The 26547-nt window shown below is 46.2% G+C and overlaps 1 protein-coding gene across 1 annotated transcript in view; it reads right to left on the bottom strand.

Moving 5' to 3' along the window:
* LOC309506195 (uncharacterized protein) overlaps positions 1-26547 on the bottom strand; it is a 535239-nt gene that overhangs the window by 156349 nt on the left and 352343 nt on the right. Inside the window, exons 20-21 of the mRNA XM_082179817.1 lie at positions 26392-26463; positions 24827-25000 (exon numbers count right to left, since the gene is read on the bottom strand). Coding sequence (XP_082035943.1) covers positions 24827-25000; positions 26392-26463 — 246 coding nt within the window. The remainder of the gene's footprint in view (positions 1-24826; positions 25001-26391; positions 26464-26547) is intronic.

Here is a 26547-nt window from a genome sequence, read left to right on the forward strand (position 1 = left end):
GCATTCTGAAGCTGACATGACATGACATGACATGACATGACATTCACATTTTCTGAAGCTGAGAAGTGATGCGGAAGCACAGATGAGCGGCATTCGTGCGAGTTTCACAATTCGCTTATATCACGCTTCAAAACGTGCTGAAATTTAAGTCAAACATGAACTCATGAATGTGTGTATGTTGGCCGGAAGCAAAGGTTTATATTGTAACAAGTTTAAAATATTTGTATTTCTTACACCTATTGTTTCACTTCAGAAGCATTGATTCATCAGCTGGGGTTTATGGATTACCGTCGTGTTCACTTTGTGTGGTTTTTGAATCCACTTGCATTACATGGACTCACAGAGATGGATTATTTGCTAACACTACAATCAGGTTTCATTTGTTACACATTAGTTAACTACATTAGTTAACATGAACTAACCATGAAAATTATTCCACAACATTTATTAATCTTAGTTGATGTTCATTTCAACATTTATTAATACATTTTTTAAATCAAAAGTTGTACAGATGTGGCCATTAAGAATGCGCATCACAGGGAAAGGGATTTGCGAAACAATATATTTTCTAGGCCTAATAAGAACATGTGTAGTCATGTACAAAATATGCCTTTATCCACATAACATGTATATAGCCTATCATGACTTTATTATACTTCTACGTTCAAAAAGCTGAAGCAAATAGTAGCAACCCCCAATACAGGACATTAAAGGGATAGTTCGGCCAAAAATTATATTAAACCCATGATTTACTCACCCTCAAGCCGTTCGAGATGCATATGTCAATAATTTTTCAGACGAACACATTTTCAGTTATTTTAGAAAATGTCTTAGATCTTTCAGTGGTTATGATGTCAAGTTATGGGGTCCACCTCCTTCAAGTCCCAAAAATGTGCATGCATCCTTCACAAAAGTAATCCATCCGGCTCCAGGGGGATAAACGAAGGCCTTCTGAGGGTAATCCGTGCGGTTTTGTCGTAAAAATATACATATTTAAAACTTTATAAATGAAAATAACTGGCTTCCGGCAACGGTCGACGCGCGTTCACGGGAGATGGATGCCGGCGTATGACGTAGGACGTAGCGTAGGAAGCGTCGTGACGTAGAACGTCATCGCTGTACTCCAGTTCAAACAGATAGGGCTGGGCCAAAAACTCAATATCCTCTTCTCTAATATCAAAATCCTCCGACATTTTCTTTTAAATACACGTTTTTTAAATCGCGGAAATCATGAGTGGAGTTTTGTTTTGCTCTGCTCTCTGGCTGCGCTGTCGCGTTCGTTCTACGTCACGACCAGGGCCGTGCACAGGGGGGTGGCCCGGTGGCTAGAGCCACTGCCCCTCTGCCCTCATCAACTGAGGTGCCCCTCTTCCCCACCCCCACCGCTCCGCTCAAAGCATTCCTCTGATTCCGCTAATCCGCTTCAGGTTTTCCAGCTCGCTCCGCAGCATCACTCGTATATGTGTCTGCGGCGCTCTCTTGAAACTGAGAGTGAACACGACAGTTCACGAAAGCTGTCGCATTAACAGGTAGGCTATGCAAGACAGTGGTTGAATCTGCAAAATTAGTAATTTGCTATTTTTTTTATTTTTATTTATGTCGGTAATGTTTTGCTCTTGGTCTTGTACTAGTGCTAATCCACATTCTTAGAATTAGCTGCTTGTCTAATCAAATCTGGCCATTGAAAAAGACATCCCAATCATAAAAGATGAGGTTATTAAGATCTTTCAGGACATGGTACCAAATAGAAAGGTTTTGCTCTAAAAGGAAAAGGTAGGCTAAATACCAAAATGTAAAATGGTAAATAGTTTCTGTTATTTTCACCAATGTGTAATTGTGAATCATAAAACATTAGGTTATCAAGATCTTTCAGGACATGGTACCAAATAAAAAAGTGTTGCTGTAAATGGAACAGGTAAATATAAAAATGTAAAACAGAAAATAGTTTCTGTTATTATCAGCAATGTGTAATTATGATCAGGGGCGTCGGACTGGGGGGTAAAACCAGTACTGATTACCAGGGCCACAAGGGGAGAGAGGGCCCTTGAAAAGTCAGGAATTTTCATTTCCTAATTAAATTTCATAATGAATGTCAGATGAAATGTAAAGTTAGTGTATTGGCTGAATAACTTGGTTGATTGACTGACTGGTCCCACCTCTTGCTAATGTGCCAAATGGTTTAGTCCATCTGCACGCATTTTGTTTATGTTTGTTAGTTCAGCATCTGGAGGAGCGCAAACTTCTGCTGTAGTAATGTCTTTCTCAAAGAAAGCCAATTCAGACCACCAAAAAAGAAAGGAAAGACAGGAGAAGGAAAGAAAACAAAATGAGGCGAAACAATTGGTAACTGACTTCTTTTCAAAGAAAGGTGAGCACAAACTAACACGAAATCTATAGTGCTAAACTGCTTGAATATCTCAGCCCATTGAAAGAGCAGAACATACACTTTCAGATGATTATTTGGTTATACATGTAATCTGAGGTAAAGGCTAAATAAATAAACTGTACACTAACAATGTTGTTTGCATACAACACACCATTATAATAGCCTAAATTGAAACCAGTTTAATTTTAAATTAATAGGCTATAATATCTAAAATTAGCAATAATTAGCTAATTTATTAGCCTGACTACGTCAGACTTCGTACTTCCGCTCAATTTCAGTTCGCTTCCGTACTCAGTCTGAGATAGCGACCTATCTCCCAGTTTTCCTCCGGCCTCAAAACAGCCGGCCAATCAACGAACAGAGGGCGGGCTGAGAGCCGTAGACCCTGATTGTACCGTGGATGCGTAGATTTACTTCACATAATCTGCAAAAGCCGTTCACATCCAGGTTCACTCCGGTATTTCGCTCGATGGTTTTGTTTTCGCATCATACATGTGTTTACAGTGGAAGTTCGATGCGGCTGAACAGGCACATAACACACGTCATAACCAAACGTTATGTGATTGGCTTACGGGTAACCAATGATTTTAAACTTCAGACAAGCGCCCCGCGAGAAAGAAAACCCTTTTCAATTATGCCCTTCCAGACTCTGTCTAGTACGAAGCAAAGCGAAGTAGCAGAGTTTGGTATTACCAGGCTACAAATTTATAGCCTACATTGGGAGTTATATATACAAATTGAGGAACATGGGGGATTGGGGGCCCATCAGGACTGCCTATGCATAGGGCCCGGGATCTTGTGCTACGCCCCTGATTGTGATGTTCTATCAAAACATCTACAATGAAGTCTAAAATGTATTTGAGCGTGTGCTCTCTTCTCTTTTAATTGTATATTTTGTAATAACTGGATAATTTGTGTTAACAAGCAACTACCCCCTTAGTGCCCCTTTTTTTGGTTTAGGCCACTGCCCCTCAAAAGGTCTGTGCACGGCCCTGGTCACGGCGCTTCCTAGCGTCAAATGTAACATCACTAGTGTATTCCAGAAAGCAAGCTTATCTTACCGTCAAACATACCCTGAACTCTTGGTTGATTAAACCAAACCTTGCTTACTCGAGGTATGCTGGTTCCAGAAACACATCCGGGAGTAAGTTTATCTGACTCAGAGTATGTTCATGGTTAACACACCAGACCTTCTCAACAGAGCAACAAAAAAAAAAAATGTTAAAAAGTATTGCACAACCACCAAATAGGTGGTGAATTGCACTATGCAAATCAACATTCAACAAAAGAAGAAAGAAGTATGGCACACTTTTTCTCAGCGTCTGTTTCCATGGTGACTCGTAGATTTGTTGCTCTGTTGAGAAGGTCTGGTGTGTTAACCATGAACATACTCTGAGTCAGATAAACTTACTCCCGGATGTGTTTCTGGAACCAGCATACCTCGAGTAAGCAAGGTTTGGTTTAATCAACCAAGAGTTCAGGGTATGTTTGACGGTAAGATAAGCTTGCTTTCTGGAATACACTAGTGATGTTACATTTGACGCTAGGAAGCGTCGTGACGTAGAACGAACGCGACAGCGCAGCCAGAGAGCAGAGGGATGGGAAACAAAATCACTATTAATCACGGGATTGGGATGGGACAGGAAAAAATGTCAGCGGGAGTGGGCGGGACCGGGAATCGTAATAAAACGTACTCGGTTACTAACGTAACCTCGGTTCTCTCTAGAAGAGGGAACGAGTACTGCGTAAGATATCTTACGCTAGGGGAAAATCCTTTTCCGCGAGATATTGAAGCCAAAAATTATCCTTAATTTTGTAATAATGCAAAACGCGTTGCAGCAGCAATGCAGACATAGGCGAGACAGCTCGCGCGCCTATTGGCTGCTCTGCGGCAACTGCAGCAGCCTATCGAGCGAGGCCTGGCGTGACGTCAGACCCAATCAGGGCACTTCGCGCCCGCTGCGTCACGTCCCGCCGAAATGGGCGTGGTCTAGGCCTATAAATATCGCTCGCAGGCAGCTATTATCTGGTTTTTCATCATCGAAGCAACCAGAGCGTGTGCATGCACGGCAAGATACGCAGTACTCGTTCCCTCTTCTAGAGAGAACCGAGGTTACGTTAGTAACCGAGTACGTTCTCTTACGAGAGGTCTCTCGTACTGCGTAAGATATCTTACGCTAGGGGACCCAATGTAAAACGCTGTGCATGCTGAGATCTGACACCAAAGACCCAAGGGCGAAAGCCCGGGGTACATATAGTGCACAATCACTCAGGGAACTCACAGGGAGTCCGGGAAGAGGGAGGGGTGCAGCCTCACTTTTCCACATATAGTAGCGTCGATGGGACGCGAATTTCGTCATACAGACAGGGCGGGGTACGGCCTGAACTGATGGGGAAAAAGTGGGTCTTACACAGTTTGCCCAGCTTTATACTGTCGAACATTGAGCTGTGCTCAGCAGACGCAGCATTCTGAGCTGATCGCATCAGGTCAGATAATACTGGTAATTTAGACCGACAGCAGCCTGGCCTGCAGGGCGGGAACCTCTAGGTTATAAAACCTTATAAATGTAGACGGGGAGGCCCAGCCTGCCGCCATACAAATATCTTGCAAGGCAATCCCACTTGACCAGGCCCACGAAGAGGCCATGCCTCTCGTGGAGTGCGCTCTGACACCCAATGGGCACTGCATGCCCTTGGAGCCGTATGCCAGCGCTATAGCATCAACTATCCATCTGGATAGGCTCTGTTTCGACGCGGCTAGTCCCTTAGAACGTCCGCTAAACGAAACAAAAAGCTGCTCCGTCTGTCTGAAAACAGACGAGCGAGACACATAAGCTCGTAATGCCCTGACTGGGCAAAGGAGGCTCGCGTCTCTTTCCTCATCAGGGACCGGTAGGGCTGACAGGGAGATAACCTGCGCCCTAAACGGTGTGTTGAGGGATTTTGGAACATAACCGTGCTTAGGTTTGAGTATAACTTTTGAGTCATTGGGCCCAAACTCCATGCACGCCGCGCTCACAGAGAGCGCGTGCAGATCCCCTATGCGCTTCACTGAAGCGAGAGCCAGCAAAAACACCGTCTTGAAAGACAGGTGTTTCAAATCGATTGACTGTAAAGGCTCAAATGGCGCACCTTTCATGGCTTCCAGAACCGTAGAAAGGTCCCATACGGGGACTGAGGGAGGTCTGGGAGGATTCAGTCTCTTAGCCCCTCTAAGGAAGCGGATGACTAAATCGTTCCTTCCTATTGACTGACCAAGCGTTGTTTCTGAGAACGCTGTTATAGCCGCCACATAAACTTTGAGCGTGGAGGGGGCCCTGCCCCCATCCAACAGCTCTTGTAGGAAGGAAAGCACCTCCGTCACACCACAGTTTGTGGGTGACACACCACGGGCTGTGCACCAGCCCGAAAACACCGACCATTTCGAAGAATAGAGTCGTCTTGTAGACGGAGCTCTAGCCTGCGTGATCGTGTTTAATACTCCTTTAGGGAGTCCAACATGTACCCGTTGATGGCCCAGACATGAAGGGACCATAGTTCCGGGTGAGGATGCCAGATCGAGCCGCGGGCCTGTGAGAGGAGATCTCTCCTCATTGGTACTGGCCACGGGGCAGTACTTGCTAACTGCATCACGGCTGGGAACCAAGGTTGGTTTTTCCAGAACGGTGCTACCAGCAGTACTGAGCATCCTTCTTCCCTGATCCGTTCTATCACCTGAGGCAGGAGAGAGACGGGGGGAAAAGCATAGAGCGGGCGGCGGGGCCACACATGGGCCAGCGCGCTCCTGCTCTTGGAGAAAAATTCTTGACAGTGAGCGTTTTCTTGAGACGCAAACAGGTCCACTTCCGCTCTGCCGAATTTCTTCCACAGCAGATGGACTGTCTGTGGGTGTAGAGACCACTCGCCTGCCGGAACATTGTTCCTGGACAGTCTGTCCGGTCCTATATTCAAGATCCCTGGCACGTGCGCTGCTCTGAGCGAGCGCAGGTTGCACTGAGCCCATACCAGGAGGCGTTCTGCCAGCCTGTACAGTTTCTCGGATCTGATGCCGCCCTGGCGATTTATGTAGGACACCACAGACATGTTGTCCGAACGGACCAAGACGTGGTGACCTTTTATTTGGGGACAAAAACGCGTCAGCGCGTTGTCTACTGCCAGCATTTCGAGGCAGTTTATGTGCAGGAGCTTCTCCCGTTCTGACCACTGGCCGAAGAACGGTCTGCCCTCGAGCAGCGCTCCCCATCCCGAGGTGGACGCGTCCGTGGACACCACTTTCACCCTCGAGGAAGTCCCCAGGCTTACACCTGATTGGTACCAGTCGTTCGCTTTCCAGGGTTTCAGAGCTGTAACGCATTTCTGATTGACCCTGAGGCGAAGCAAACCGGGTGCCCACGCTTCGCGTGGGACTCGCGCTTTCAGCCAAAACTGCAGTGGGCGCATGCGGAGCAGACCCAGCTGGAGCACTGACGATGCTGAGGCCATGAGACCTAGCATCTTCTGAAATCTCTTGAGCGGGACAGACGCGCCGCAGCGAAAAGAGTTCGCTGTGCGTCGAATGTCTACCGCGCGCTGTTGAGATAGTCGCGCTATCATGGATAGTGAGTCCAGTTCTGTGCCCAGGAAAGATATTTTCTGACTGGGTGACAGGGAGCTCTTCGCCCAGTTGACACTCAGACCCAAATCCTCGAGGTGATCGAGTAAAATGGTCGTGTGTTCTATGAGCACTGCGCGAGATTGCGCTAGAATCAGCCAATCGTCCAAATAGTTCAGCACTCGCATGCCTCTCATTCTGAGGGGTGCGAGCGCCGCATCCATGCACTTCGTAAATGTACGGGGTGCTAGGGACAAACCGAACGGCAGGACTGTGTACTGATATGCCTGGCCCTCGAAGGCGAATCTCAAATATCGCCTGTGACGTGACGCTATCTGTATTTGAAAATACTCGTCTTTCAGATCTATTGACACAAACCAATCTCCTTGGCGAATCTGCACAAGGATTTGCCTGGTCGTGAGCATCCTGAACTGTCGCTTCACAAGCACTTTGTTCAGTTGCCTTAGATCTAGTATGGGTCTGAGACCCCCGTCTTTTTTCGGTACCAGGAAGTATCTGCTGTATAGCCCTCCTTCGCTCTGATCTTGAGAAAGAGGCTCTATGGCCCCTTTGCTCAATAGTTTCGTCACTTCGGCTCGAAGTAGATGTGCTACTTCTGTTTTTACCGTGGTCTCGACGCGCGCCACATAGCGGCGAGGGCGTCGGCGAAACTGCAGCGAATAGCCTCTTTCTATAATGTTCAGCACCCACTTCGAAACCCCGGGTAGCTTTGCCCATGCGTCTGCATGGATAGCTAGGGGTTGAATACGAAGCGCGCTCCGCTCGCTCAGCGATGGAGAAGCTTCGGCGTGCTGTAACACAAGCGTGGCGCTCGTGACGTTTGAGGCATGGGGCGCGCTGATGACAGAGGGCAGATTGCCCGCGCTCGACTCCTCTGCGGTGGTTAACCGCGAGGGGGAGGGCTGGGCGGTTCTCGTGGGAACTGTCATGTCTATGTGTGGATGTGGGCGCGGGACAGCGGGCACATTTATCACACCGAAAGCATCGTTCGCTTGCGTGAAGCGAGTGCACATTGGTTTCGTTTTTACAGAAACCGTGAGACATGCATAACGTGGTGTTAGTGGGCACTGGGTAGTGGGCACGTTCACCATGTTTGAAGCGCAACCGATCTGAGTCGGTTTTATGTGCGCGAGCCCTGTGTGACAGGCTGTGCTTGTGTGTAGGGATGGGCACTGGGCAGTGGGCATTCTTACTACACATAAAACACCATCGGCCGTGGCCGGGACACCAGAAAATACACTCTTTTGGGGATTTATCTGGGTAGCCGTGAAAACGGCATTTGTGTGCAGGCAAGCGGGTGACAGAACCGACTTGTTGGCTGCAGAAAACACTGGAACAGTCACATTTTCTGGAACTGGACGAGCGAATAGCTTTGGTGTGAGTCCGGCCGCAGCGGGACTGGAACACCGTTGTTTTCCTAGCTGTGCTAGGACGACTTCGGGGCCTCGGGCTTCACCGTGATCCTAGGTCGCGAGCCACGTCCTGCGGGGCGGCGACCGGATGAGCGGGAGCGCGGTCTCGCGCTTCTGGCCTGGCGGCGCTGTGAAGTGGAGGCAGTGGACGGTGGCTGTGGCTGTGAGCTCTGAGCAGACGGTTTCGCACGGCCTGCTGCAGAGCTGGAGCGCTTCGGGAGGAAGTGCTTCATAGCCTGAGACGCTTTCTGTACCTCTGCGAATCTCTCCGCGAAGTCCTTGACGGAGGATCCAAAGAGGCCTGTGGCGGAAAGCGGGGCGTCGAGGAACGCGGTGCGTTCAGACTCGGCCATTTCCGAGAGCGTCAGCCAAAGATGTCTCTCAGACACGGTGAGAAAAGCCATAGTCCGTCCAATGGTTTGTGCTGCGGACTTAGTAGCACGAAGAGAGAGGTCCGTGGCACTCCTTAAGTCCGGCACGCAGATCGCGTCAGGTCCTTCCTCATCCAGCTTACGGAGGAGATCGGCCTGGAAGATCTGGAGCGTTGCCATGGTGTGCAACGCTGACGCAGCTTGCCCGGCGGCGGAGAAAGCGCGGCGGAGCAGGCTTGACGTCGTGCGGCAAGCTTTAGAGGGCAGGGCCGGCTTAGCGCGCCGTCCAGCGGAGGGCGGGCATAAGTGGGCCGCTATCGCCTCTTCAACCGGCGGCAGCGAGAGGTATCCTTTGTTCTTGGCATCGTCAACGGCGGAGAATGCCAAAGAAACAGCAGGACGCACTCTAGCAGAATAGGGGGCGCTCCAGGACTTGGCGACTTCTTCGTGTAACTCAGGAAGAAAAGGCGCCGGTCTGGACGCAGGCGAAGCGCGCTCCCCAGGCAGGAAAAATCCATCCAGCCGGTTGTGAGCGGGCTGCTCAGGCGAAGACCACTCGAGGCCGAGGCTCGCCGCGGCCTGTGCGAGTACTCGCATGAGTTCCGTCTCAATGGAAGCTCTCTTGCCTGACGACGTGCGGGCAGGGGGTGCGGGGTCCTCAGAGCCCGCCCAATCCTCACTGCCTGACGCCAGGATAGAGCAGGAATCATCCTCTCCCAGCAGGGCTTCCTCATCCGCGATATCAACGGAAGCGGCGGCAGACGGCGGCCGCTGTCCGTCAGGAAGCGAAACAGAAGAAGCCGGGGAAGCAAGCGGGCGAACCCGGCGAGCTTTGGCGGCTGAGGGAGGGTTCCGGGGCCCGCTGGGCACGGCGCTTTTTACGGCGCGATGCCGCGGCGGGCGGGGGAGCAGTCTCGGTGAAGACGGCTAGGCGAGTCCTCAGAGTCGCCATTGCCATCAGCTCGCAGTGAGGGCATCCGCCGTCAGCGAGCGCGAGAGCTGCATGTTCCTCACCCAGGCAGGAAACGCAGATCACGTGGCGGTCCCCGTCGCTGAGTGTGGCTCTGCACGAGCCGCAGGAAGGCATCTTTAAAAAGACGCTAGCTCTTTAAAAAGACGCGGCGGCGACACACACACACAGAAATACAGTGTAATAAAAGAGAAGGATATAAGCGCCGGAAAGCGCAGCAGGAAGGCAGGAAGGCGGCGCGGCCAGCGACTTCAGTGACTCGTCCCGCTGAAGGTGCTCTCTCTCGACGGCGCGGCTTCTAATCCAGCTCCAGCGATGCGTGTGCTTCGCTTGAAGGATGAAAAATCAGATAATAGCTGCCTGCGAGCGATATTTATAGGCCTAGACCACGCCCATTTCGGCGGGACATGACGCAGCGGGCGCGAAGTGCCCTGATTGGGTCTGACGTCACGCCAGGCCTCGCTCGATAGGCTGCTGCAGTTGCCGCAGAGCAGCCAATAGGCGCGCGAGCTGTCTCGCCTATGTCTGCATTGCTGCTGCAACGCGTTTTGCATTATTACAAAATTAAGGATAATTTTTGGCTTCAATATCTCGCGGAAAAGGATTTTCCCCTAGTGTAAGATATCTTACGCAGTACGAGAGACCTCTCGTAAGAGAACTATGATACCCAACACAGTTTCTATAAATAAACTCTATATTTAAATTTTGAACTAAATCCTATTTGCCCTGTCTCTTTATGCTCTCCTGTTTGCTTTGATGTGGCTGGTAAAGTGAATGACGTGCTCCACACACCCGTACCAGTTGGTGGCTGTAATATGCGTGCCTGTGTGTGTTTGCATGGATGATTTACAGGAAATTTAATGTGTTTAATGTGCATTGTTTAAACTGGCTTTCAGTTCAATAAAGTAACATAAACTGTGCTATGGCCCAGTGTTACTCATTGCGCGGCTCGCGAGCCTCATGTGGCTCGCCAAGCTTTAATTTGTGGCTCGCATGGCGGTAAAAAATATGGTGATATGATCATGCAGTCACTACAGATATTTCATAAAAACATTAAAAACAAGTAGGGCAATAACATAACCCATTGCAAACTCAAAGTGTCAGCTCTATTACAAATAATTTCGATCGGATTGAAAAGGGTGGTTTATCGAGAGAACATGTAAACACTTGATCGATTGAAAACCGAAACTGAAAAGACGACGTACGACACGCTGAACGAGCTGTTCTCCTGATGAATAAAGTGTCATATAAATGAGTGTCCTGTCATTCTGTTATTCTCCGTTCAGTCAACATCTGTGAAGTAGAGCAGGACAAAGGCTCACCAGTCCATGTTTCAGATTCTCATCCACAAACGACTGGTTTTGGGCATTTTTACTGCGTGATAAATTCAAACAGCACGGCACAACGGTTCATATGTTCATAGTCTCCAAATTATGACCAGAATTGGATAAATATTAAGTCTGCTGTTTAAAACAAATCACGAACCAATGTATGAGAATGGTTATTAAGCAACAACAGAAACTTTGTATATTTGTGCAGTGTGCGCATGTCAAAAAATCTATTCCGATTTGAATCTTTCGACTTATAAACGCGCACATCAACCCGATCATGTATTACATCACGTCATCAGCGTTCATGTAAACTACAATACATTCAGATTCATCAATCGGAATGAATTCAGTCCGAATGAAACCAAAGTTGTGCATGTAAACATATCCAGTCTCTGTGGAGATGCCAGTTATGGTGGTCTTTCTTGGATGGTTGGATGCATGATGGCTAATGTAAAAAAAAAATTGCTTAAGGTCATTCTGGGATGAATGTATTCTGGAAATCCTCTTTTTTTAATATTTTTTTATTAAGGGAAATCATCTTGTCTCAGTTACAAATTTGACTGGTAAATCATGAAGACGTTTTTTTTCCTCACCCTTTTGTATTTATTACATTGCATATCGACTGTTCAGGGATGACAGATTGATAAGCAGACATGGTATTTATGACTGGATGTAACTTTTTATGCTTTGCGGTAAAATGGCTCTCCTACTGACTTTGTACTATCAGTGCGGCTCTCATGAAAAAAAATAGTGAAGACCACTATCTGTACTGTATTTTTTTTACTGTAACTGACAGATTCCGGTAAAAAAAAAAAACACAACACGGGAGCGGGAGGGAATAGGAGTCATTCTTCTGGGATTGGGACGGTATTGGATGTTTTTTCGTGGGATTGGGACGGGACAGGATTTTTTTTTGTGGGAGTGGGACGGGAGAGGTTTGAAAATCCACTCCCGTGTCACCCTCTAACGTCTATAAACTGAAACAAAACTCAGTGAATACTTGTCACACATTTATGAGCCATATATCTTTATAAACACTTAAGTGTGTACTTTTAAATGATCGTATTCAAACTGAAAACAAATATTCTCTGTTTAAGTAATTTGTATAAAACCAACAAGATGTCCAGTTTTTCAAACCCTTGCTCATTAGTTTTAATTTGACCACGCCCACGTGCGCAAAAGAGATTGACATGCAAATCGTCCACATGGAACGCAAACGTGCTCGTTACCTCGAACACAAAACACCAAACTTCATCAGTCTCTGCTTTTCGTCGAGTTTGGAAGACACGCCGTGAGCTTACATAGGATTTATCTCAGAAGAAGAAGAACACGATTTGAAGACAAGAAAGATGTAAGGTAAGAAATTCTTAATTATATTAGTTAATGTTATTGTTGCATAAACTTCACATTGCAGTTGAACTGTTGCTAGATATATGGTGAATATTATAATATTTAGACCCGTGTTTACTGTTAAATACTGTGTTTGTGGATATCTGCTCAAACGTAGATATGTATAATATGGTAACCATAATGTTTCATATTTTGGAGCGCGCTGTGCGTTTGAATGTTTCATATTCAAAACACGCTGTGCATTTGAAAAGCAAAACGCACCAAACATTAGGCTTCATGTTTTTACTCCAATCTCATTTAATATCATCACAACGAATGGAAACATTTGAAGTAACATAATAATCAATATATTTTTCTCTAGCATAGTTGTTACTGAAGTGTTCCTTTTGAAAGATTTATGGGCTGCTATAGGTTATTGTTATTATTATTTTACGTAGCACTACACGGCACAAGGCACAACAAACCTGGTGTTCATTATATGTTGTTGGAAACATTTGTGTGTGTGTGTATTCTGTGAATTTTAAAAAGCAATTTTAACCAGAAAATCTAAAATCTATTCCCAAAATCGTGCAGCCCTATAGTTTCTCTTGATATCAGCATGTTCACAGTTTTTTTGTTTTTTTTTACAGGGACCAGATGCCCCACTGATGAGTCCTGCTGACTTCAACATTCACATGAGTCTCTGTACATGAACATGGTAAAGTGGAAAATCAAACACCTTGGAAATGAAAGGTATGTACAATGTTTTTTAGGAATGGCACAAAGGTCTCTGTTTTTGGATCATTGTTTTCAATAATGTGTTTTTTTGTCATTTGTTGTGTATCTTTGGATTATGTTGTGTGGTAAATAAAGCCAAACAATCAAAAAGCCATTCTTTTTAAATCTCCTCATTCTTTGTGCAAGGTTGCTCAGAATGATAGGGCCTGATAGCTCCTAATAGGGCCATTATGGGAGGGTCTTTGTCTTTCTCAGGTGTGAAAAGCCATCAATATTCAGGATGTGTTTACGCCTCTTCGCATAAAGCTTTCTTACACAAAACACGTCTTATACATTTTAAATCAATATATTGTCTTATCTGAATGAGCAGTCAGGATGATTTTCACATAGATTTGGAGCAAATATTCTAGGCTACATGATATCATTTTCAAAAGTCTTGTGAAGAAATAATCAGTATGGATTTCATGGCCTTATTTCAGTGACAATTTTTTTTTTTGTATTTTCACAAACCACGCATAAATGTCATTATCTCAAAACTACAAACTTTTACATACATGCTGCTGATATATTATTGTAGCAGAGTTTGTGCTGAATACAGTGTAATCAGACTTTAGCCATGAAAATGCCACAAGTAAAGAAATAAGCACAAATGTCAGAGCATGTCAGAACACCTCCAGGGCCCAGAAAACACCTCAGACCCCAGAGGGTTAAAGGGAATGTGAGATGACGCTCTGATTGGTTTATTTCACGTTACGTCCAAACCACACCTATGAATAATGAAGCTACCTCAGACCAACCCATTTTAGATTTCCCCCCAGTTACTTGCGTTTCGCGTTTTATACTTGTGTTTCAGATCGTTAAAATAGGGTCCATTAAATGTTTATATACATTCACTATAAATGCATATATTTGATAATAATTTCTCATACAAATGTCATAAAAACCGGTAGTGTAGATCTCAAATCTACAGATCTTCAGGACACTGAAAATAAAGATGGATAGTGACAGAGAAGATAGAAATTCTCGTAGCTCTCCTCAGAAAAACTCTTGTTACACACACACAGTTTGATTGTGTCTGTAGTTTCTGGCCAACCAAACACCCGCAGCGAGTCTCAACCTGACAGCATCATGGGGGAAGCCTGCAACACCCTCAACTCTTTCACCATGGACACACACACTTGTGACCCATGAACGCCTCTCTAAACTACTGCGTGATTTTACAGTTTGAAGCGTCTGTCTTAGAAAAACACCATGTGTTGTCATGAATAAGAGAAATGTCTTCTCATAGGATAAGAACACGCAGTCTCATTAATAATACAGACACTGACGTGTCATCGATGTACTATAGTGTTTCTCCAGGTCATAATCTGTGACATTGACATGGTGTAGACTTTAAACCTGGAAAAAAATCTCTACAGTATCCAGTTTTCTCCTAAAATTAAAATATATGGACCGTGTTAATCCTGACTGTGCTAAGATTGAGTAATGTATATCATGATGTCAAAGTGTGTTCCCTATCAGTCGGTCACTCTCGACGTACGACGTGACCAACGAAAAGGAATCTCGATAGAGAGGCCAATCTACTTTGAGTGAAACTAAACGAGCCAATGCACATTAGCGATCTTTTGCAACAGCTGCTCTGCCATGCAGGCGGGTATATAAGGCAAGGCAAGGCAAGGCAAGTTTATTTATATAGCACATTTCATACACAATGGCAATTCAAAGTGCTTTACATAGAAGAAATTAAAATAATAAAAAGAAATAAGAATAATTAAAACAGTTTAGAAAAATAAAAAATAAAATACAGTACAAACAGTCGGACGAACATTGGCACAGTGCTCATTCAGTAAATGCATAGTTAAACAGATGTGTTTTGAGTCTGGATTTGAATGTGACTACAGTAGGAGCACATCTGATCTCCTCTGGAAGCTGGTTCCAGCTGCGGCTGGCATAATAGCTAAAAGCAGACTCGCCATGCTTAGAGTGAACCCTTGGTATTTCAAGCTGATATGATCCTAATGATCTGAGTGATCTGTTGGGTTTATATTCAGTGAGCATATCTGCAATGTATTGAGGTCCTAGGCCATTGAATGATTTATATACCAGTAATAATACTTTAAAATCAATCCTAAGTTTAACTGGGAGCCAGTGTAAAGACCTGAGGACTGGTGTGATATGTTCATATTTTCTGGTTCTGCTCAGAATCCTGGCGGCAGCGTTCTGTATGAGCTGCAACTGTCTTATGGTCTTTTTGGGAAGGCCAGTGAGGAGTCCATTACAATAATCCACCCTGCTGGTGATGAAAGCATGCACAAGTTTCTCTAAGTCTTGTCTGGAAACAAAGCATCTAATTCTTGCAATATTTTTCAGATGATAGTATGCTGATTTAGTTATTGCTTTGACATGACTACTGAAACTAAGCTCTGACTCTAGTGTCACTCCAAGATTCCTGACTTGATTTTTGGTTGTTTGACCCCTAGAGTGAAGGTATGCGTTCACCTTGAGAACTTCATCTTTGTTTCCAAACGCAATGACTTCAGTTTTGTCTTTGTTTAACTGAAGAAAGTTTTGACACATCCAACTGTTGACTTCATCAATGCATTGGCACAGGGAGTCAATGGGGCTATAATCGTTGGGCGATAGGGCTAAGTAGAGCTGTGTGTCGTCTGCATAGCTGTGGTAAGCAATTTGGTTCTTTCTCATTATTTGGCTCATTGGGAGCATATACAGGTTGAACAGGACTGGCGCAAGAATTGAGCCTTGAGGGACTCCGCATGTCATGGATGTCCACTCAGACTTATGGTCTCCTATACTCACATAATAACCTCTCCCATCTAAGTATGACCTGAACCATTTTAGGACTATCCCAGAAAGCCCCACCCAGTTTTCCAGCCTGTCCAGAAGTATGTTGTGATCGACAGTGTCAAATGCAGCACTGAGGTCGAGTAGTACCAGCACTGATAATTTGCCTGAGTCAGTATTTAAGCGAATATCGTTTATTATCTTTATGAGCGCTGTCTCTGTGCTGTGATGCGGTCGGAAACCAGATTGAAAATTGTCAAAGTATCCATTCGAGCATAAGAATTTGTTCAGCTGATTGAAGACAACTTTTTCAATGATCTTACCTATGAAAGGAAGATTTGAGATTGGTCTATAGTTGCTTAATATGGTCTTATCCAGATTGCTCTTTTTCAGGAGGGGCTTGACAACTGCAGTTTTTAGGGAGTTTGGAAAACTCCCAGAGAGAAGTGAAGCATTTACCACTTCTAGAAGATCTGCTTCTAAACTGTTTAACACACTTTTGAAAAACGATGTGGGAAGTGTGTCAAGAGCGCAGGTTGATGTTTTAAGGTGCTGTACGGTTTCTTCCAAAATTTTGCCATCAATTTCTTTGAAATCAGACATAGTAACTACTTTCTCAGGTGGTTTGATCTGTCTGACCCCAGCGCAAGTCAAGGATGTGCTGATCACCTTTCTGATATTATTGATTTTCTCAGAGAAGAAAGAAGCAAACTCACGGCACTTGCTGTCTGAGAGCATTTCACTGGGAATCTGGCTTGGGGGGTTTGTCAGTCTCTCTACAGTAGCAAAAAGAGTGCGTGTGTTGTTTAAATTACTGTTTATAATATTTGAGAAGAAAGTCTGTCTAGCTTTGCCTAGTTCCATATTGAAAGCATGAAGGCTGTCTTTGTAGATGTTATAATGGACTACAAGTTTTGTCTTCCGCCACATGCGCTCTGCTTTTCTGCATTGTCTTTTCATATTTTGCACTGCTGTTGAGTTTCTCCAAGGTGCCTTTTGTCTGCCACTCTTCTTCCTGACTTTCACAGGAGCAATATCATCAATTACACCTTTAACTTTTGAGTTAAAAGAATCAAGGAGAAAATCAACAGAGTCTGCAGATATGCTTGGTGTTAAAGATATAGCCTTCATAAATAGGACACTAGTGTTCTCATTTAAGCATCTCTTCTTGACAGACACAGATCTAGCTTCAGTGGCAGGAGAGATCAATATATCAAAGAAAATACAGAAATGATCAGACAGTGCTACATCCTTAATAACAATCGATGAAATGTTTAGACCCTTACTGATAAGTAAATCTAAAGTGTGTCCACGATTGTGTGTGGGTCCATGTACATGCTGAGTCAGATCAAAAGTTTTTAAAACAGTTTTGATTTCTTTTGCCATATTGTTTTCTGCATTATCTATATGGATGTTAAAATCTCCAGCAATGGCAAAACAGTCAAACTCTGAGGTAATTGTTGATAACAGTTCTGTAAAGTCCTCAGCAAAGGCTGGAGAGTATTTTGGAGGCCTGTAAATAATGAAAAGTAAAATGCGTGGAGCACCTTTTAACACAATACCCAGATATTCGAAAGACAAGTAATTCCCAAATGATATTTGCTTACATTGATAGATATCTTTAAAAAGAGCAGCTAGACCCCCACCTCTCTTAACAGCTCTGCAGACACTCATAAAAGTAAAGTTAGGAGGGGCTGCTTCATTGAGGATTGTTGCACTGAAGCTGTCTTCTAGCCAGGTTTCATTTAGAAGCATAAAATCCAGGTTGTTTGTGGTTATTAAGTCGTTGACTAGAAGTGATTTATTTTTAAGTGAGCGAATGTTTAAAAGAGCTAACTTAACAGACTTACTTTTCCCCACAGCAATATTAGTTTGACGTGTAATAGGCACCAGATTAGTTGGGTTTGCTGTACGGCTATTGAAGGCCTTAGACTTTCTATCATGTAATAGAACAGCAATAGAGAAAGATACAGGCACACTGGGTTCCCGCTTGTTTTGTAAACATTTGAGAAAGTTACTGTTATCAAAACGGGGACCCGACACATATCACTGAGAGCTGGTATCAGTTGTTTTTGGTTCACCTCGAGCAGACGGAGGAGGGTGTGGGCCCTGGCGTTGTGGCAGAGGCCGAAGAGCTCTCACAGGAGGAGGGGGAGGGCGAGCTGGGCCCGCAGGCTTTGGTGGTAGTGGTGCCTGTCTTTTTTTAGTTGGTATCTGGGGGCTTGCAGCAAAAGAGTGGGATAGTCTGGTTCCAGCATGCACCAGTTCTTCCATTTTCTGTGAGAAGCACAGTAGTGGCGTTGCAGGGGAGAGGGAGAGAGTGTCTGGTGAAAGGGGCTGTTGCTCTGGTGTTATAGGAGGCTGTAATATGCTGTCCTGGCTTCCCTGGCTGTTTTCCAGGAAGTCGTCCTTGGGTGCTGAATCTTCAAGCAGTTCTGATATGGCTATCTGTGGTGAGCTCTGTGTGCAGGGCTCAGCTGAGATTGTGTCCGTGAGCAGAGGTTGTTGTGGCGGAGTGGTGTTATCATGTCCATTTTGCTGCTGAAGTGAAGTCCCGTGGTCATTCATACTGTGTCCAGGTGTGTGTGTGCCGTTCAGATTGAGTGGATTGGCACAAACCGCAGAAGGATGATTTAGGGAGAAGTAGATATTGTCCTTTAACACTCTTGAACCAAGTTTGTTTGGGTGATGGCCATCCCGATGAAACAGTTGTCGTTGACTCCAGAAAAGATTGAAATTGTCAATGAAGTTCACTGCTTTTATATTGCAGGTTTTTTGCAGCCATGTATTTAGCCCAAGCAACCGTGAAAACCTGTTTGTTCCTCTTGCTGGTAGTGGTCCACTGATGAATGTTTGAACTTTCAGTCTTTTAAGTGTTTCAAAAAGTTTATTGAAATCCTTCTTAAGGAGTTCTGACTGCTCTTTATGAATATCATTCTTCCCCACATGTATGATGAGTCGATTAGCAGTCTTATGTTTCATCAGAATGTTCTGAAGTTCCCTGTTTATATCAGAAGTTGTTGCTTGTGGAAGGCAGCACGTAGTTGTATCCCTGCTGCTAATGTTTCTGATTATGGAGTCCCCCACTATCAGAGTCCTGGGCTCGGCTGCGCTCTGAGCTGAGTGCCGCTGTCTGCTCGACCTTGAGCGCCAGTTAGCATCAGTGTTAGCTACTGGCCTATTCAGTCTGTGTTCGATCACATTCATCACATTTGTGGATTCCTCATTTATATTCATTAGTACTTCAAATCTGTTCTCAAGATGTATAGGCAGTGGTAGCAGACCAGTGTTTGCAATCCTTGTCAGAGCTGTATCTGGGGTAGAGGATGCTACTGCGGTAATATGTGATGCTCGTGACAATCTGATGTCTCGAGTGCCTTTGGGTTTAGCTCCCTGTTTGTGCCATCGATTAGTAAGTCGATCGGCTTGTTTCTCTACCTGTCGAGGAGTACTAGTTTCATGGGACTCACCGGTATGCTGAGGGTGTCCATGACGAAGCTCTGTTGTGTGCTCCGTCTGGTTTGGTGGTCCCGTAAGTAACTTTGTTTCTAGAACTGCAATCCTTTGTAAAAGTCTGTGGCAGTTGGTGCAGCAAGTAGATTCCAGAAGAGGCATTTTCTCTTATCCTTGTAGGCAGTTGTGTTTTCCTTTCCCGGTATGTAAGCTGGTCGGGTAAAAGAATTCTCAGTTTTTGTAGTAATCCAAACTTTGTCGTATGAGCACTGTGCTGATTTGCTGAAGTTAAAATTAGGTGATAAAAGGAAATAAAATAAAGGAAATAAAATATAGAAAAAATAGGAGATAAAATGTAAAAGCGATAGAGCAAAACGCGGAGCAGTAAGCAAGAGCGTCCGAACAGTAGCTGAGCAGGAAGTACCAAGTATAACGAGCAGAAGGTGCGATTGCACTTCAGCTTTTTGCTTCGGAGCCGAGCATTTCGATGCTGTTTAATCTACTGAATGATCAAACAACGAGCAAGCTCTTCAGGAGGATCTCTCTTGTCTGGTGCGGGCGATACAGCGCGGCAGTAGGGTTGACTTTTTTTTCTCTCTCTTCTATCTCTTTTGTTTTTGTGTTACTGAGCAAAACAAAAAGGCTGTTTTCACAGCTGGTAACTGAGCTGAATAGCCGTTATTACGGCTGGTAAGACCGCCATGAAGAGAGACAGCACACGACAGGCTGCACATTCCTGTCTGTGTCCGCTGCGACCGTTCCCCTGCATGCTTCAGCACCAAGGAGAGCATTCCCCTGAAAGAGCTTGCTCATGGGTGTGAGTTGCGTCTTTCTAAAGATGACATTCCACCCGTGTGTTTCTGGATGCGGTCGTTTCTTGTCCTCACTGACGGCCACAATCACTGTCTGGCATGCCTGGGAAACATGTGAGACTGTGTTCGTGGGTGGTTCATGTTTTCGCACGGGAACATGACCATGTCGGCACACCGGGCAACTCTGCTTGTGTGTAAAAGCACAGCTGCAAGTCTGCTCTACACTCTGGGAGATCGTGAGATCAGCGAAAACTTCCGCTGGGCAAAAACCCGACGGGTCTCTTGCTCCTCAGCCTGTCGTGTGCTGTCGAGCTGCCCGGCTGCAGCGCGGGTTGTCACGGCAACCCAGCGCTCGCTTGGTGCTCTAAGTGCGCCGTCCCCTTGTCTTTTCTCTGTTGTAGCGCCCTTACCCAATGCCAAAAGTGCCAAATTCTGCATAAAAGTTTTCACCTCTCTCGCCACCCTCGATGGTGGGGTGGCTGTGCATCTGGCAGGCCACCTCTACCCTGCATGCGAGGCCAAGGCACTCTTATTGCACGAGGGTAGTTCTGAACCGGAGTTGAGCTGCGCTTGTCGACTTGATCAAGTTGATCGACTTGATCAAGTCACAGCGCAGGCCCTCAGTTAGACGATGTCCACCTTAGTGGTCCAGAAGCGCCCCTGGCTGTCCTTGCAGAGGTGCGAGAGGTCGTCAAAGCACACTTTCTCCAGCAGTTCTCCGCAGTCAGCAGCAGACTGAAGCGCTTCCCCCGACGTACCACCAGAGTGCCTCGTGGGCCGTCCTTCAGTCTACTCATCGCCAAGGGTGCCATCCCCTGCAAAAACTCCCCAAAAAACTCTGGTACAGCCTGCTCTACTGTGTTCACCGCAGGAGGAAGACACCACCTGTCTCAGCCACTGTTTAAGTGGTCGGTGAAACAATCACCCCTGAGATGGGTGACCTGGAGATGGGTGGAGCTGCTCTTTCCCAGTGGAGGGCCGGGAAACAAATCTTTTGAGTCAAAATTCTGTTCAATCACAGTCACAGTGGTACCCAAATTCGCAAAAAAAAAGCAGTTCCTCTATTCCTGGGTCTGAAGAGACCTCCTCACCACTCTCATCCGCCTCTCTATCGCAGTTCGAGAACGCAACCAAGCCTCCTCCTGCGCCTCCTGCCCCGTGGAACCAGGTAAGTGTTGCACAGCACACTCAGACCCCGCTAAGGGCCGCCTCCCAGAGAGAGCCTCCCGAGCCACGTCCCTGCGTTCCACCTCGCTGCCCCACTGCGAGAACGCCTACGGTCCCCCTGGTCCCGCTTGTACGGTCTCTGTGAGCCTGGTTAGTGCTCCCCAGTCCGTCTCGCTGGCTCATTTGGACCATCAGGCTCGGCTATGCGATTCAGTTTACCCGGTGTCCCCCCCCCCAAGTTTCGGGCCATCCACTCCACTACAGTGAGAGCAGCCGATGCCCATGTCTTGCGAGAGGAGATCGAAAGTTACAGAGGGGGCCCTTGTTCCCATAAGAGAACAGGGCGTTCACATCCTCAACTATATCGACGACTGGCTCATACTAGCACACTCTTGAGATCAGTTATACGAACACAGGGACCTCATGCTCAGGCACCTCATCCAGTTGGATCTTCAAGTCAACTGGGAAAAGAGCAAACTCTTCCCCGTGTAGAAGATCTCTTTTCTCGGTATGGAGTTGGATTCGGTCGCACAGACAGCGTGCCTCACAGAGGAATGCGCTCAGTCGGTGCTGAACTGCTTGAACACGTTCAAAGGCAGGAAGGCGGTCCCACTGAAATATTTTCAGAGGCTCCTGAGGCATATGGCAGCAGCAGCAACAGCAGCGGTAACTCCGCTCAGGCTGCTCCATATGAGACCGCTTCAGCACTGGCTTCTCGGCCGAGTCCCGAGATGGATGTGGCATCACGGCACTCACCAGGTGACAATTACACCAGCATGCTGCCAGACCTTCAGCCCGTGGTAAGACCCCTCGTTCCTGCGGGCAGGAGTTGGAACAGGTGTCCAGGCATGCTGTGGTGTTCACAGATGCCACTGCCACCTACTGGGGTGCCACGTACAATGGGAATGCAGTGTCAGGGGTGTGGATGGGCCCCCAACTGCATTGACACATCAACTGCATCGAGTTGCTAGCAGTACGTCTCGCTCTGTGCCACTTAAAAAGGCCGCTACAGGGCAGGGACGTGCTGGTCCATACGGACAACACTGCAATCGTTGCGTACATCAACCGACAAGGTGGTCTATGTTCCCGTTGCATGTCGCTACTCGCCCGCCATCTCCTCCTCTGGGGTCAGAAGCATCTGAGGTCGCTTTGAGCCATGTATGTCCCCTGTGTGCTCAACCGTGTGGCCGACGAGCTGTCACGAACTGTGCTCCTGGGAGAATGGCGACTCCGCCCCCAGGCGGTTCAGCTGATATGGAGAGAGTTCGGGGAGGAGTGACCTCCCACTGCCAGCTGTTTTACTCCTTGACCGGGGGAACACTCGGCACGGACGCACTGGCACACATCTGGCCCCGGGGCCTCCGCAGATATGCGTTTCCCCCAGTGAGCCTACTGGCACAGACACTGTGCAAAGTCAGGGAGAATGAGGAGCAGGTCCTTCTGGTGGCTCCCTATTGGCCCACCCGGACCTGGTTCCCAGAACTCATGCTCCTCGTGACATTCCCTCCCTGGCCCATTCCTCTGAGGAAGAACCTTCTGACTCAGAGACGGGGCACCCTATAGCACCCGCGTCCGGACCTCTGGAAACTCCATGTGTGGTCCCTGGATGGGACGCGGAGGTTCTAGGTGACTTACCCTCAGAGGTACTTAACACCATCACTTCAGCACAGGCGCCGTCTACGAGATGTGCATACGGCTTGAAGTGGAACCTGTTCGTCGAGTGGTGTTCTTCTCGCCGAGAAGACCCCCGAAGATGTTCGATAGGGTCCGTGCTTTCCTTTGGGGAGCAAGGGTTATAGCGAAGGCTGTCTCCCCCCACCCTCAAAGTACATGCTGCCGCTATTTCAGCTTATCACGACCACATAGATGGCAAAACAGTAGGAAAGCATGACCTGGTTGTCAGGTTCCTTAGGGGGTGAGACGATTAAATCCTCCTCGACCCCCCTCCATACCCTCTTGGGACCTTTCCCTGGTGCTTCAAGCACTTCAGGATGCTCCCTTTGAGTCTTTGCAATCAGCAGACTTAAAACTTCTTTCCATGAAGACATTGCTGCTGGTTGCACTTGCCTCTGTCAAGAGGGTAGGGGACCTGCAGGCATTTTCGGTCGACGAATCGTGCCTAGAGTTGGGGCCGGGTGACAACCATGTTGTACTGAAACCCCGGCCTGGCTATGTGCCCAAGGTTCCTACCACTCCCTTCAGGGACCAGGTAGTGAACCTGCAAGTGCTGCCCCTGGATAAGGCAGACCCAGCCCTGGCTTTGCTCTATTCCGTTCGCGCTCTGCGTTTGTACATGGACAGAACTCTAAGTCTCAGGACCTCAGACCAGCTCTTTGTCTGTTACGGAGGCCAGCAGAAGGAAAAGGCTGTCTCCAAGCAGAGGATGGCCCACTGCATAGTGGATGCCATCGCCTTGGCTTACCAAGCACAAGGCGTGCCCTGCCCGCTCAGGTTGCATGCTCACTCCACGAGAGGCGTTATATCCTCCTGGGCGCTGGCACCCAGTATTTCATATGCAGTACATCCTTCGGGTTAGTCCATATGTATATCACCACATAACTCCTTTTGGGAAGAATGTGGGTTCCACAGTGTTCTCCTTCCTAACAAGAAAGGTCACGCTTCCCAGTGTTATCCAATATTCTCACTGTATGAGTTATCACGGAACAACAGTGACAGATACACTCTGTGTAAGCCCTCTCCTATTGTCCTTCCAGGCAAGAAGGGGCAAGAGGCTCGCACAGGGCGCTGGATGGGGTCAGCAGCTGTGGCGCTTTGGTAGGGATTCCTATTTGTCGGTAACAATGTACGTCGAGAGTGACCGACTGATAGGGAACGTGAAGGAGGGAACGGAGACGTACGTCCCGTCGCCACATCTGCTGTGACCCGCCGGGGCAGCCAGCTCATCGGCTCGGCTCGGCTCCTCAGCAAAAAACTGAAGTGCAATCGCACCTGCTGCTCGTTATAAACCCGCCTACATGGCAGAGCAGCTGTTGCAAATGATTGCACGCCAATGTGCATTGGCTCGTTTAGTTTCACTCGAAGTAGATTGGCCTCTCTAGCGAGATTCCTATTCGTCGGTCACGATGTACGGCCTTCAGGGAACAAGGGTTACCATACGTAACTGAGACGTTTTTCAGTGTGACTATCAGTACTGCAGTATCACCTTAATGAGGAGCAGCTCATGTGTTCAATCATTTACAGATCAAACACATGAACTCACAGCAGCAGGAGAAATAGAGCAAACGCTTCACACAGAAAAATATTAATTTTCTTACATCATATGAACAGACATGAAATTAATTTGATGAATTTGATCATGGTGTTTCAATAGCTTTGCTTGTAATTCATGTAATAATAGTTATTTCCCTGAACTTAAATATATTTTTATTATACTTTATGAATTCACAGTGACATATTCATGTGAGAGTCATTTATGATCTTACCCCAGTATCTCCAGTTTACAGTGAGGATTCTCCAGTATAGCAGAAAACAGCTTCACTCCTGAGTCTCCTAGTTTATTATATGACAGATCCAGTTGTCTCAGGTGTGAGGGGTTTGATCTCAGAGCTAAAGCCAGAGCAGCACAACCTTCATCTGTGACACCACAATCCCACAACCTGTAGAGAAGAATGACACACTCTTCACTCTCTCTGATCAAAACAGAAATCTTTGTTTTTTCTAATTGTGTTTCTAATTGGTGTAATATCTCTTTTTTAAAACAATGAATTCACTATATCAGTAAGTTTAACTGTTATTTTAAGAGATTATGGGCCCTATTTTAACGATCTGAAACGCAAGTGTCAAAGCGCAAAGCGCAAGTAACTTTGTGGGCGGGTCTCGGCGCTGTTGCTATTTTCCCGGCGGGATAAATGACTCTTGCGCCAGGCGCAAATCTAAAATGGGTTGGTCTGAAGTAGCTTCATTATTCATAGGTGTGGTTTGGGCGTAACGTGAAATAAACCAATCAGAGCGTCATCTCACATTCCCTTTAAGAGCAGATGCGCTTTTTCCATAGCGGATTGATATTATAATGGCGGATTTGCCAGGCGCGCGCCAGCAGCGATCACAGCCAAGGAGAGCAACGCTCTCGTCACGGCCGTAAAAGAGAGAAGTTACATTGAAATGGAGAAACCCACCCAAATTAACTTCGGTTAATTTGGGTAAATGTGTAAGCTAGATGTATGCTTTTATAATAAATTGTTTATCTATCTATCTATCTATCTATCTATCTATCTATCTATCTATCTATCTATCTATCGTAATAATGTATGATTTGCAAAAATGAAAACTGCTGCTTCTGTGTAGATGAGAGAATCAAAGTGCGCGTTGTGCACACGCTACATTGATTATGGCCAAGCATGCGCCCTTAAAATAGCATATGAATAACATGCGCAACGCGCCACTGACTTTAAACTATTTTTTCCTGGTTAGTGGCGCAATTGTTTTCTAAACCTGCAAAATAGCAAGAAGGACCGTTTGCGCCGGAACACGCCTCCTCTTTGCGCTGAACCGCCCCCGGGAGCGCAAGTGTATTTCTTAGTTAACCGACGTGCTTCTGTGGAGGGAAAAGTCCGCTTTGCGCGGGTGCAAAATAGGAATGATACATGCATCGGTGTACAAAGTCACTTGCGCTGGGTGCAAGATAGGGCCCTAGGTCTCTATGTGAGGGAGAAAGATTATATAAAACTGATCAAATTAAATACATTGAATACACCTGTTTTTTCCCTAAATATAAATGTAATAACATTTAAATTTAATTTAAAATTAATATAAAAAAAGTCTAAATATAAATGTTATATACATACATTATAAATGTTTATATTTGAAAATCAATTTCTCACACAAATATCATAAAAACCGGTTAAGTAGATCACAAATCAGGTCAGATAGGTGGAGGGTTTAAAAGCTGAAGTGCGACTCATATTTTAGTTAAACCATTCATTTTTAATGTTTAAGTAAGAAATGTTATAATGTTTTAACAGTGATGCTTGTTCTCAGTGTTACTTACAGAGCTGATCTAGTTGCTGTAAACACAGGCAGCAGCTTCTGAAGAACTTCATCTCCAGTGTTTTGTGTGACACTAATTGAAAATAAAAAATAAAAAATTCATAATTCATATCATAAGTAAATAATACATTATACCTTCAAATATTTCAATACCCTC

This window comes from Leuciscus leuciscus, assembly GCF_965113295.1.
Source record: "Leuciscus leuciscus genome assembly, chromosome: 9".
Classification (NCBI taxonomy): Eukaryota; Metazoa; Chordata; class Actinopteri; order Cypriniformes; family Leuciscidae; genus Leuciscus; species Leuciscus leuciscus.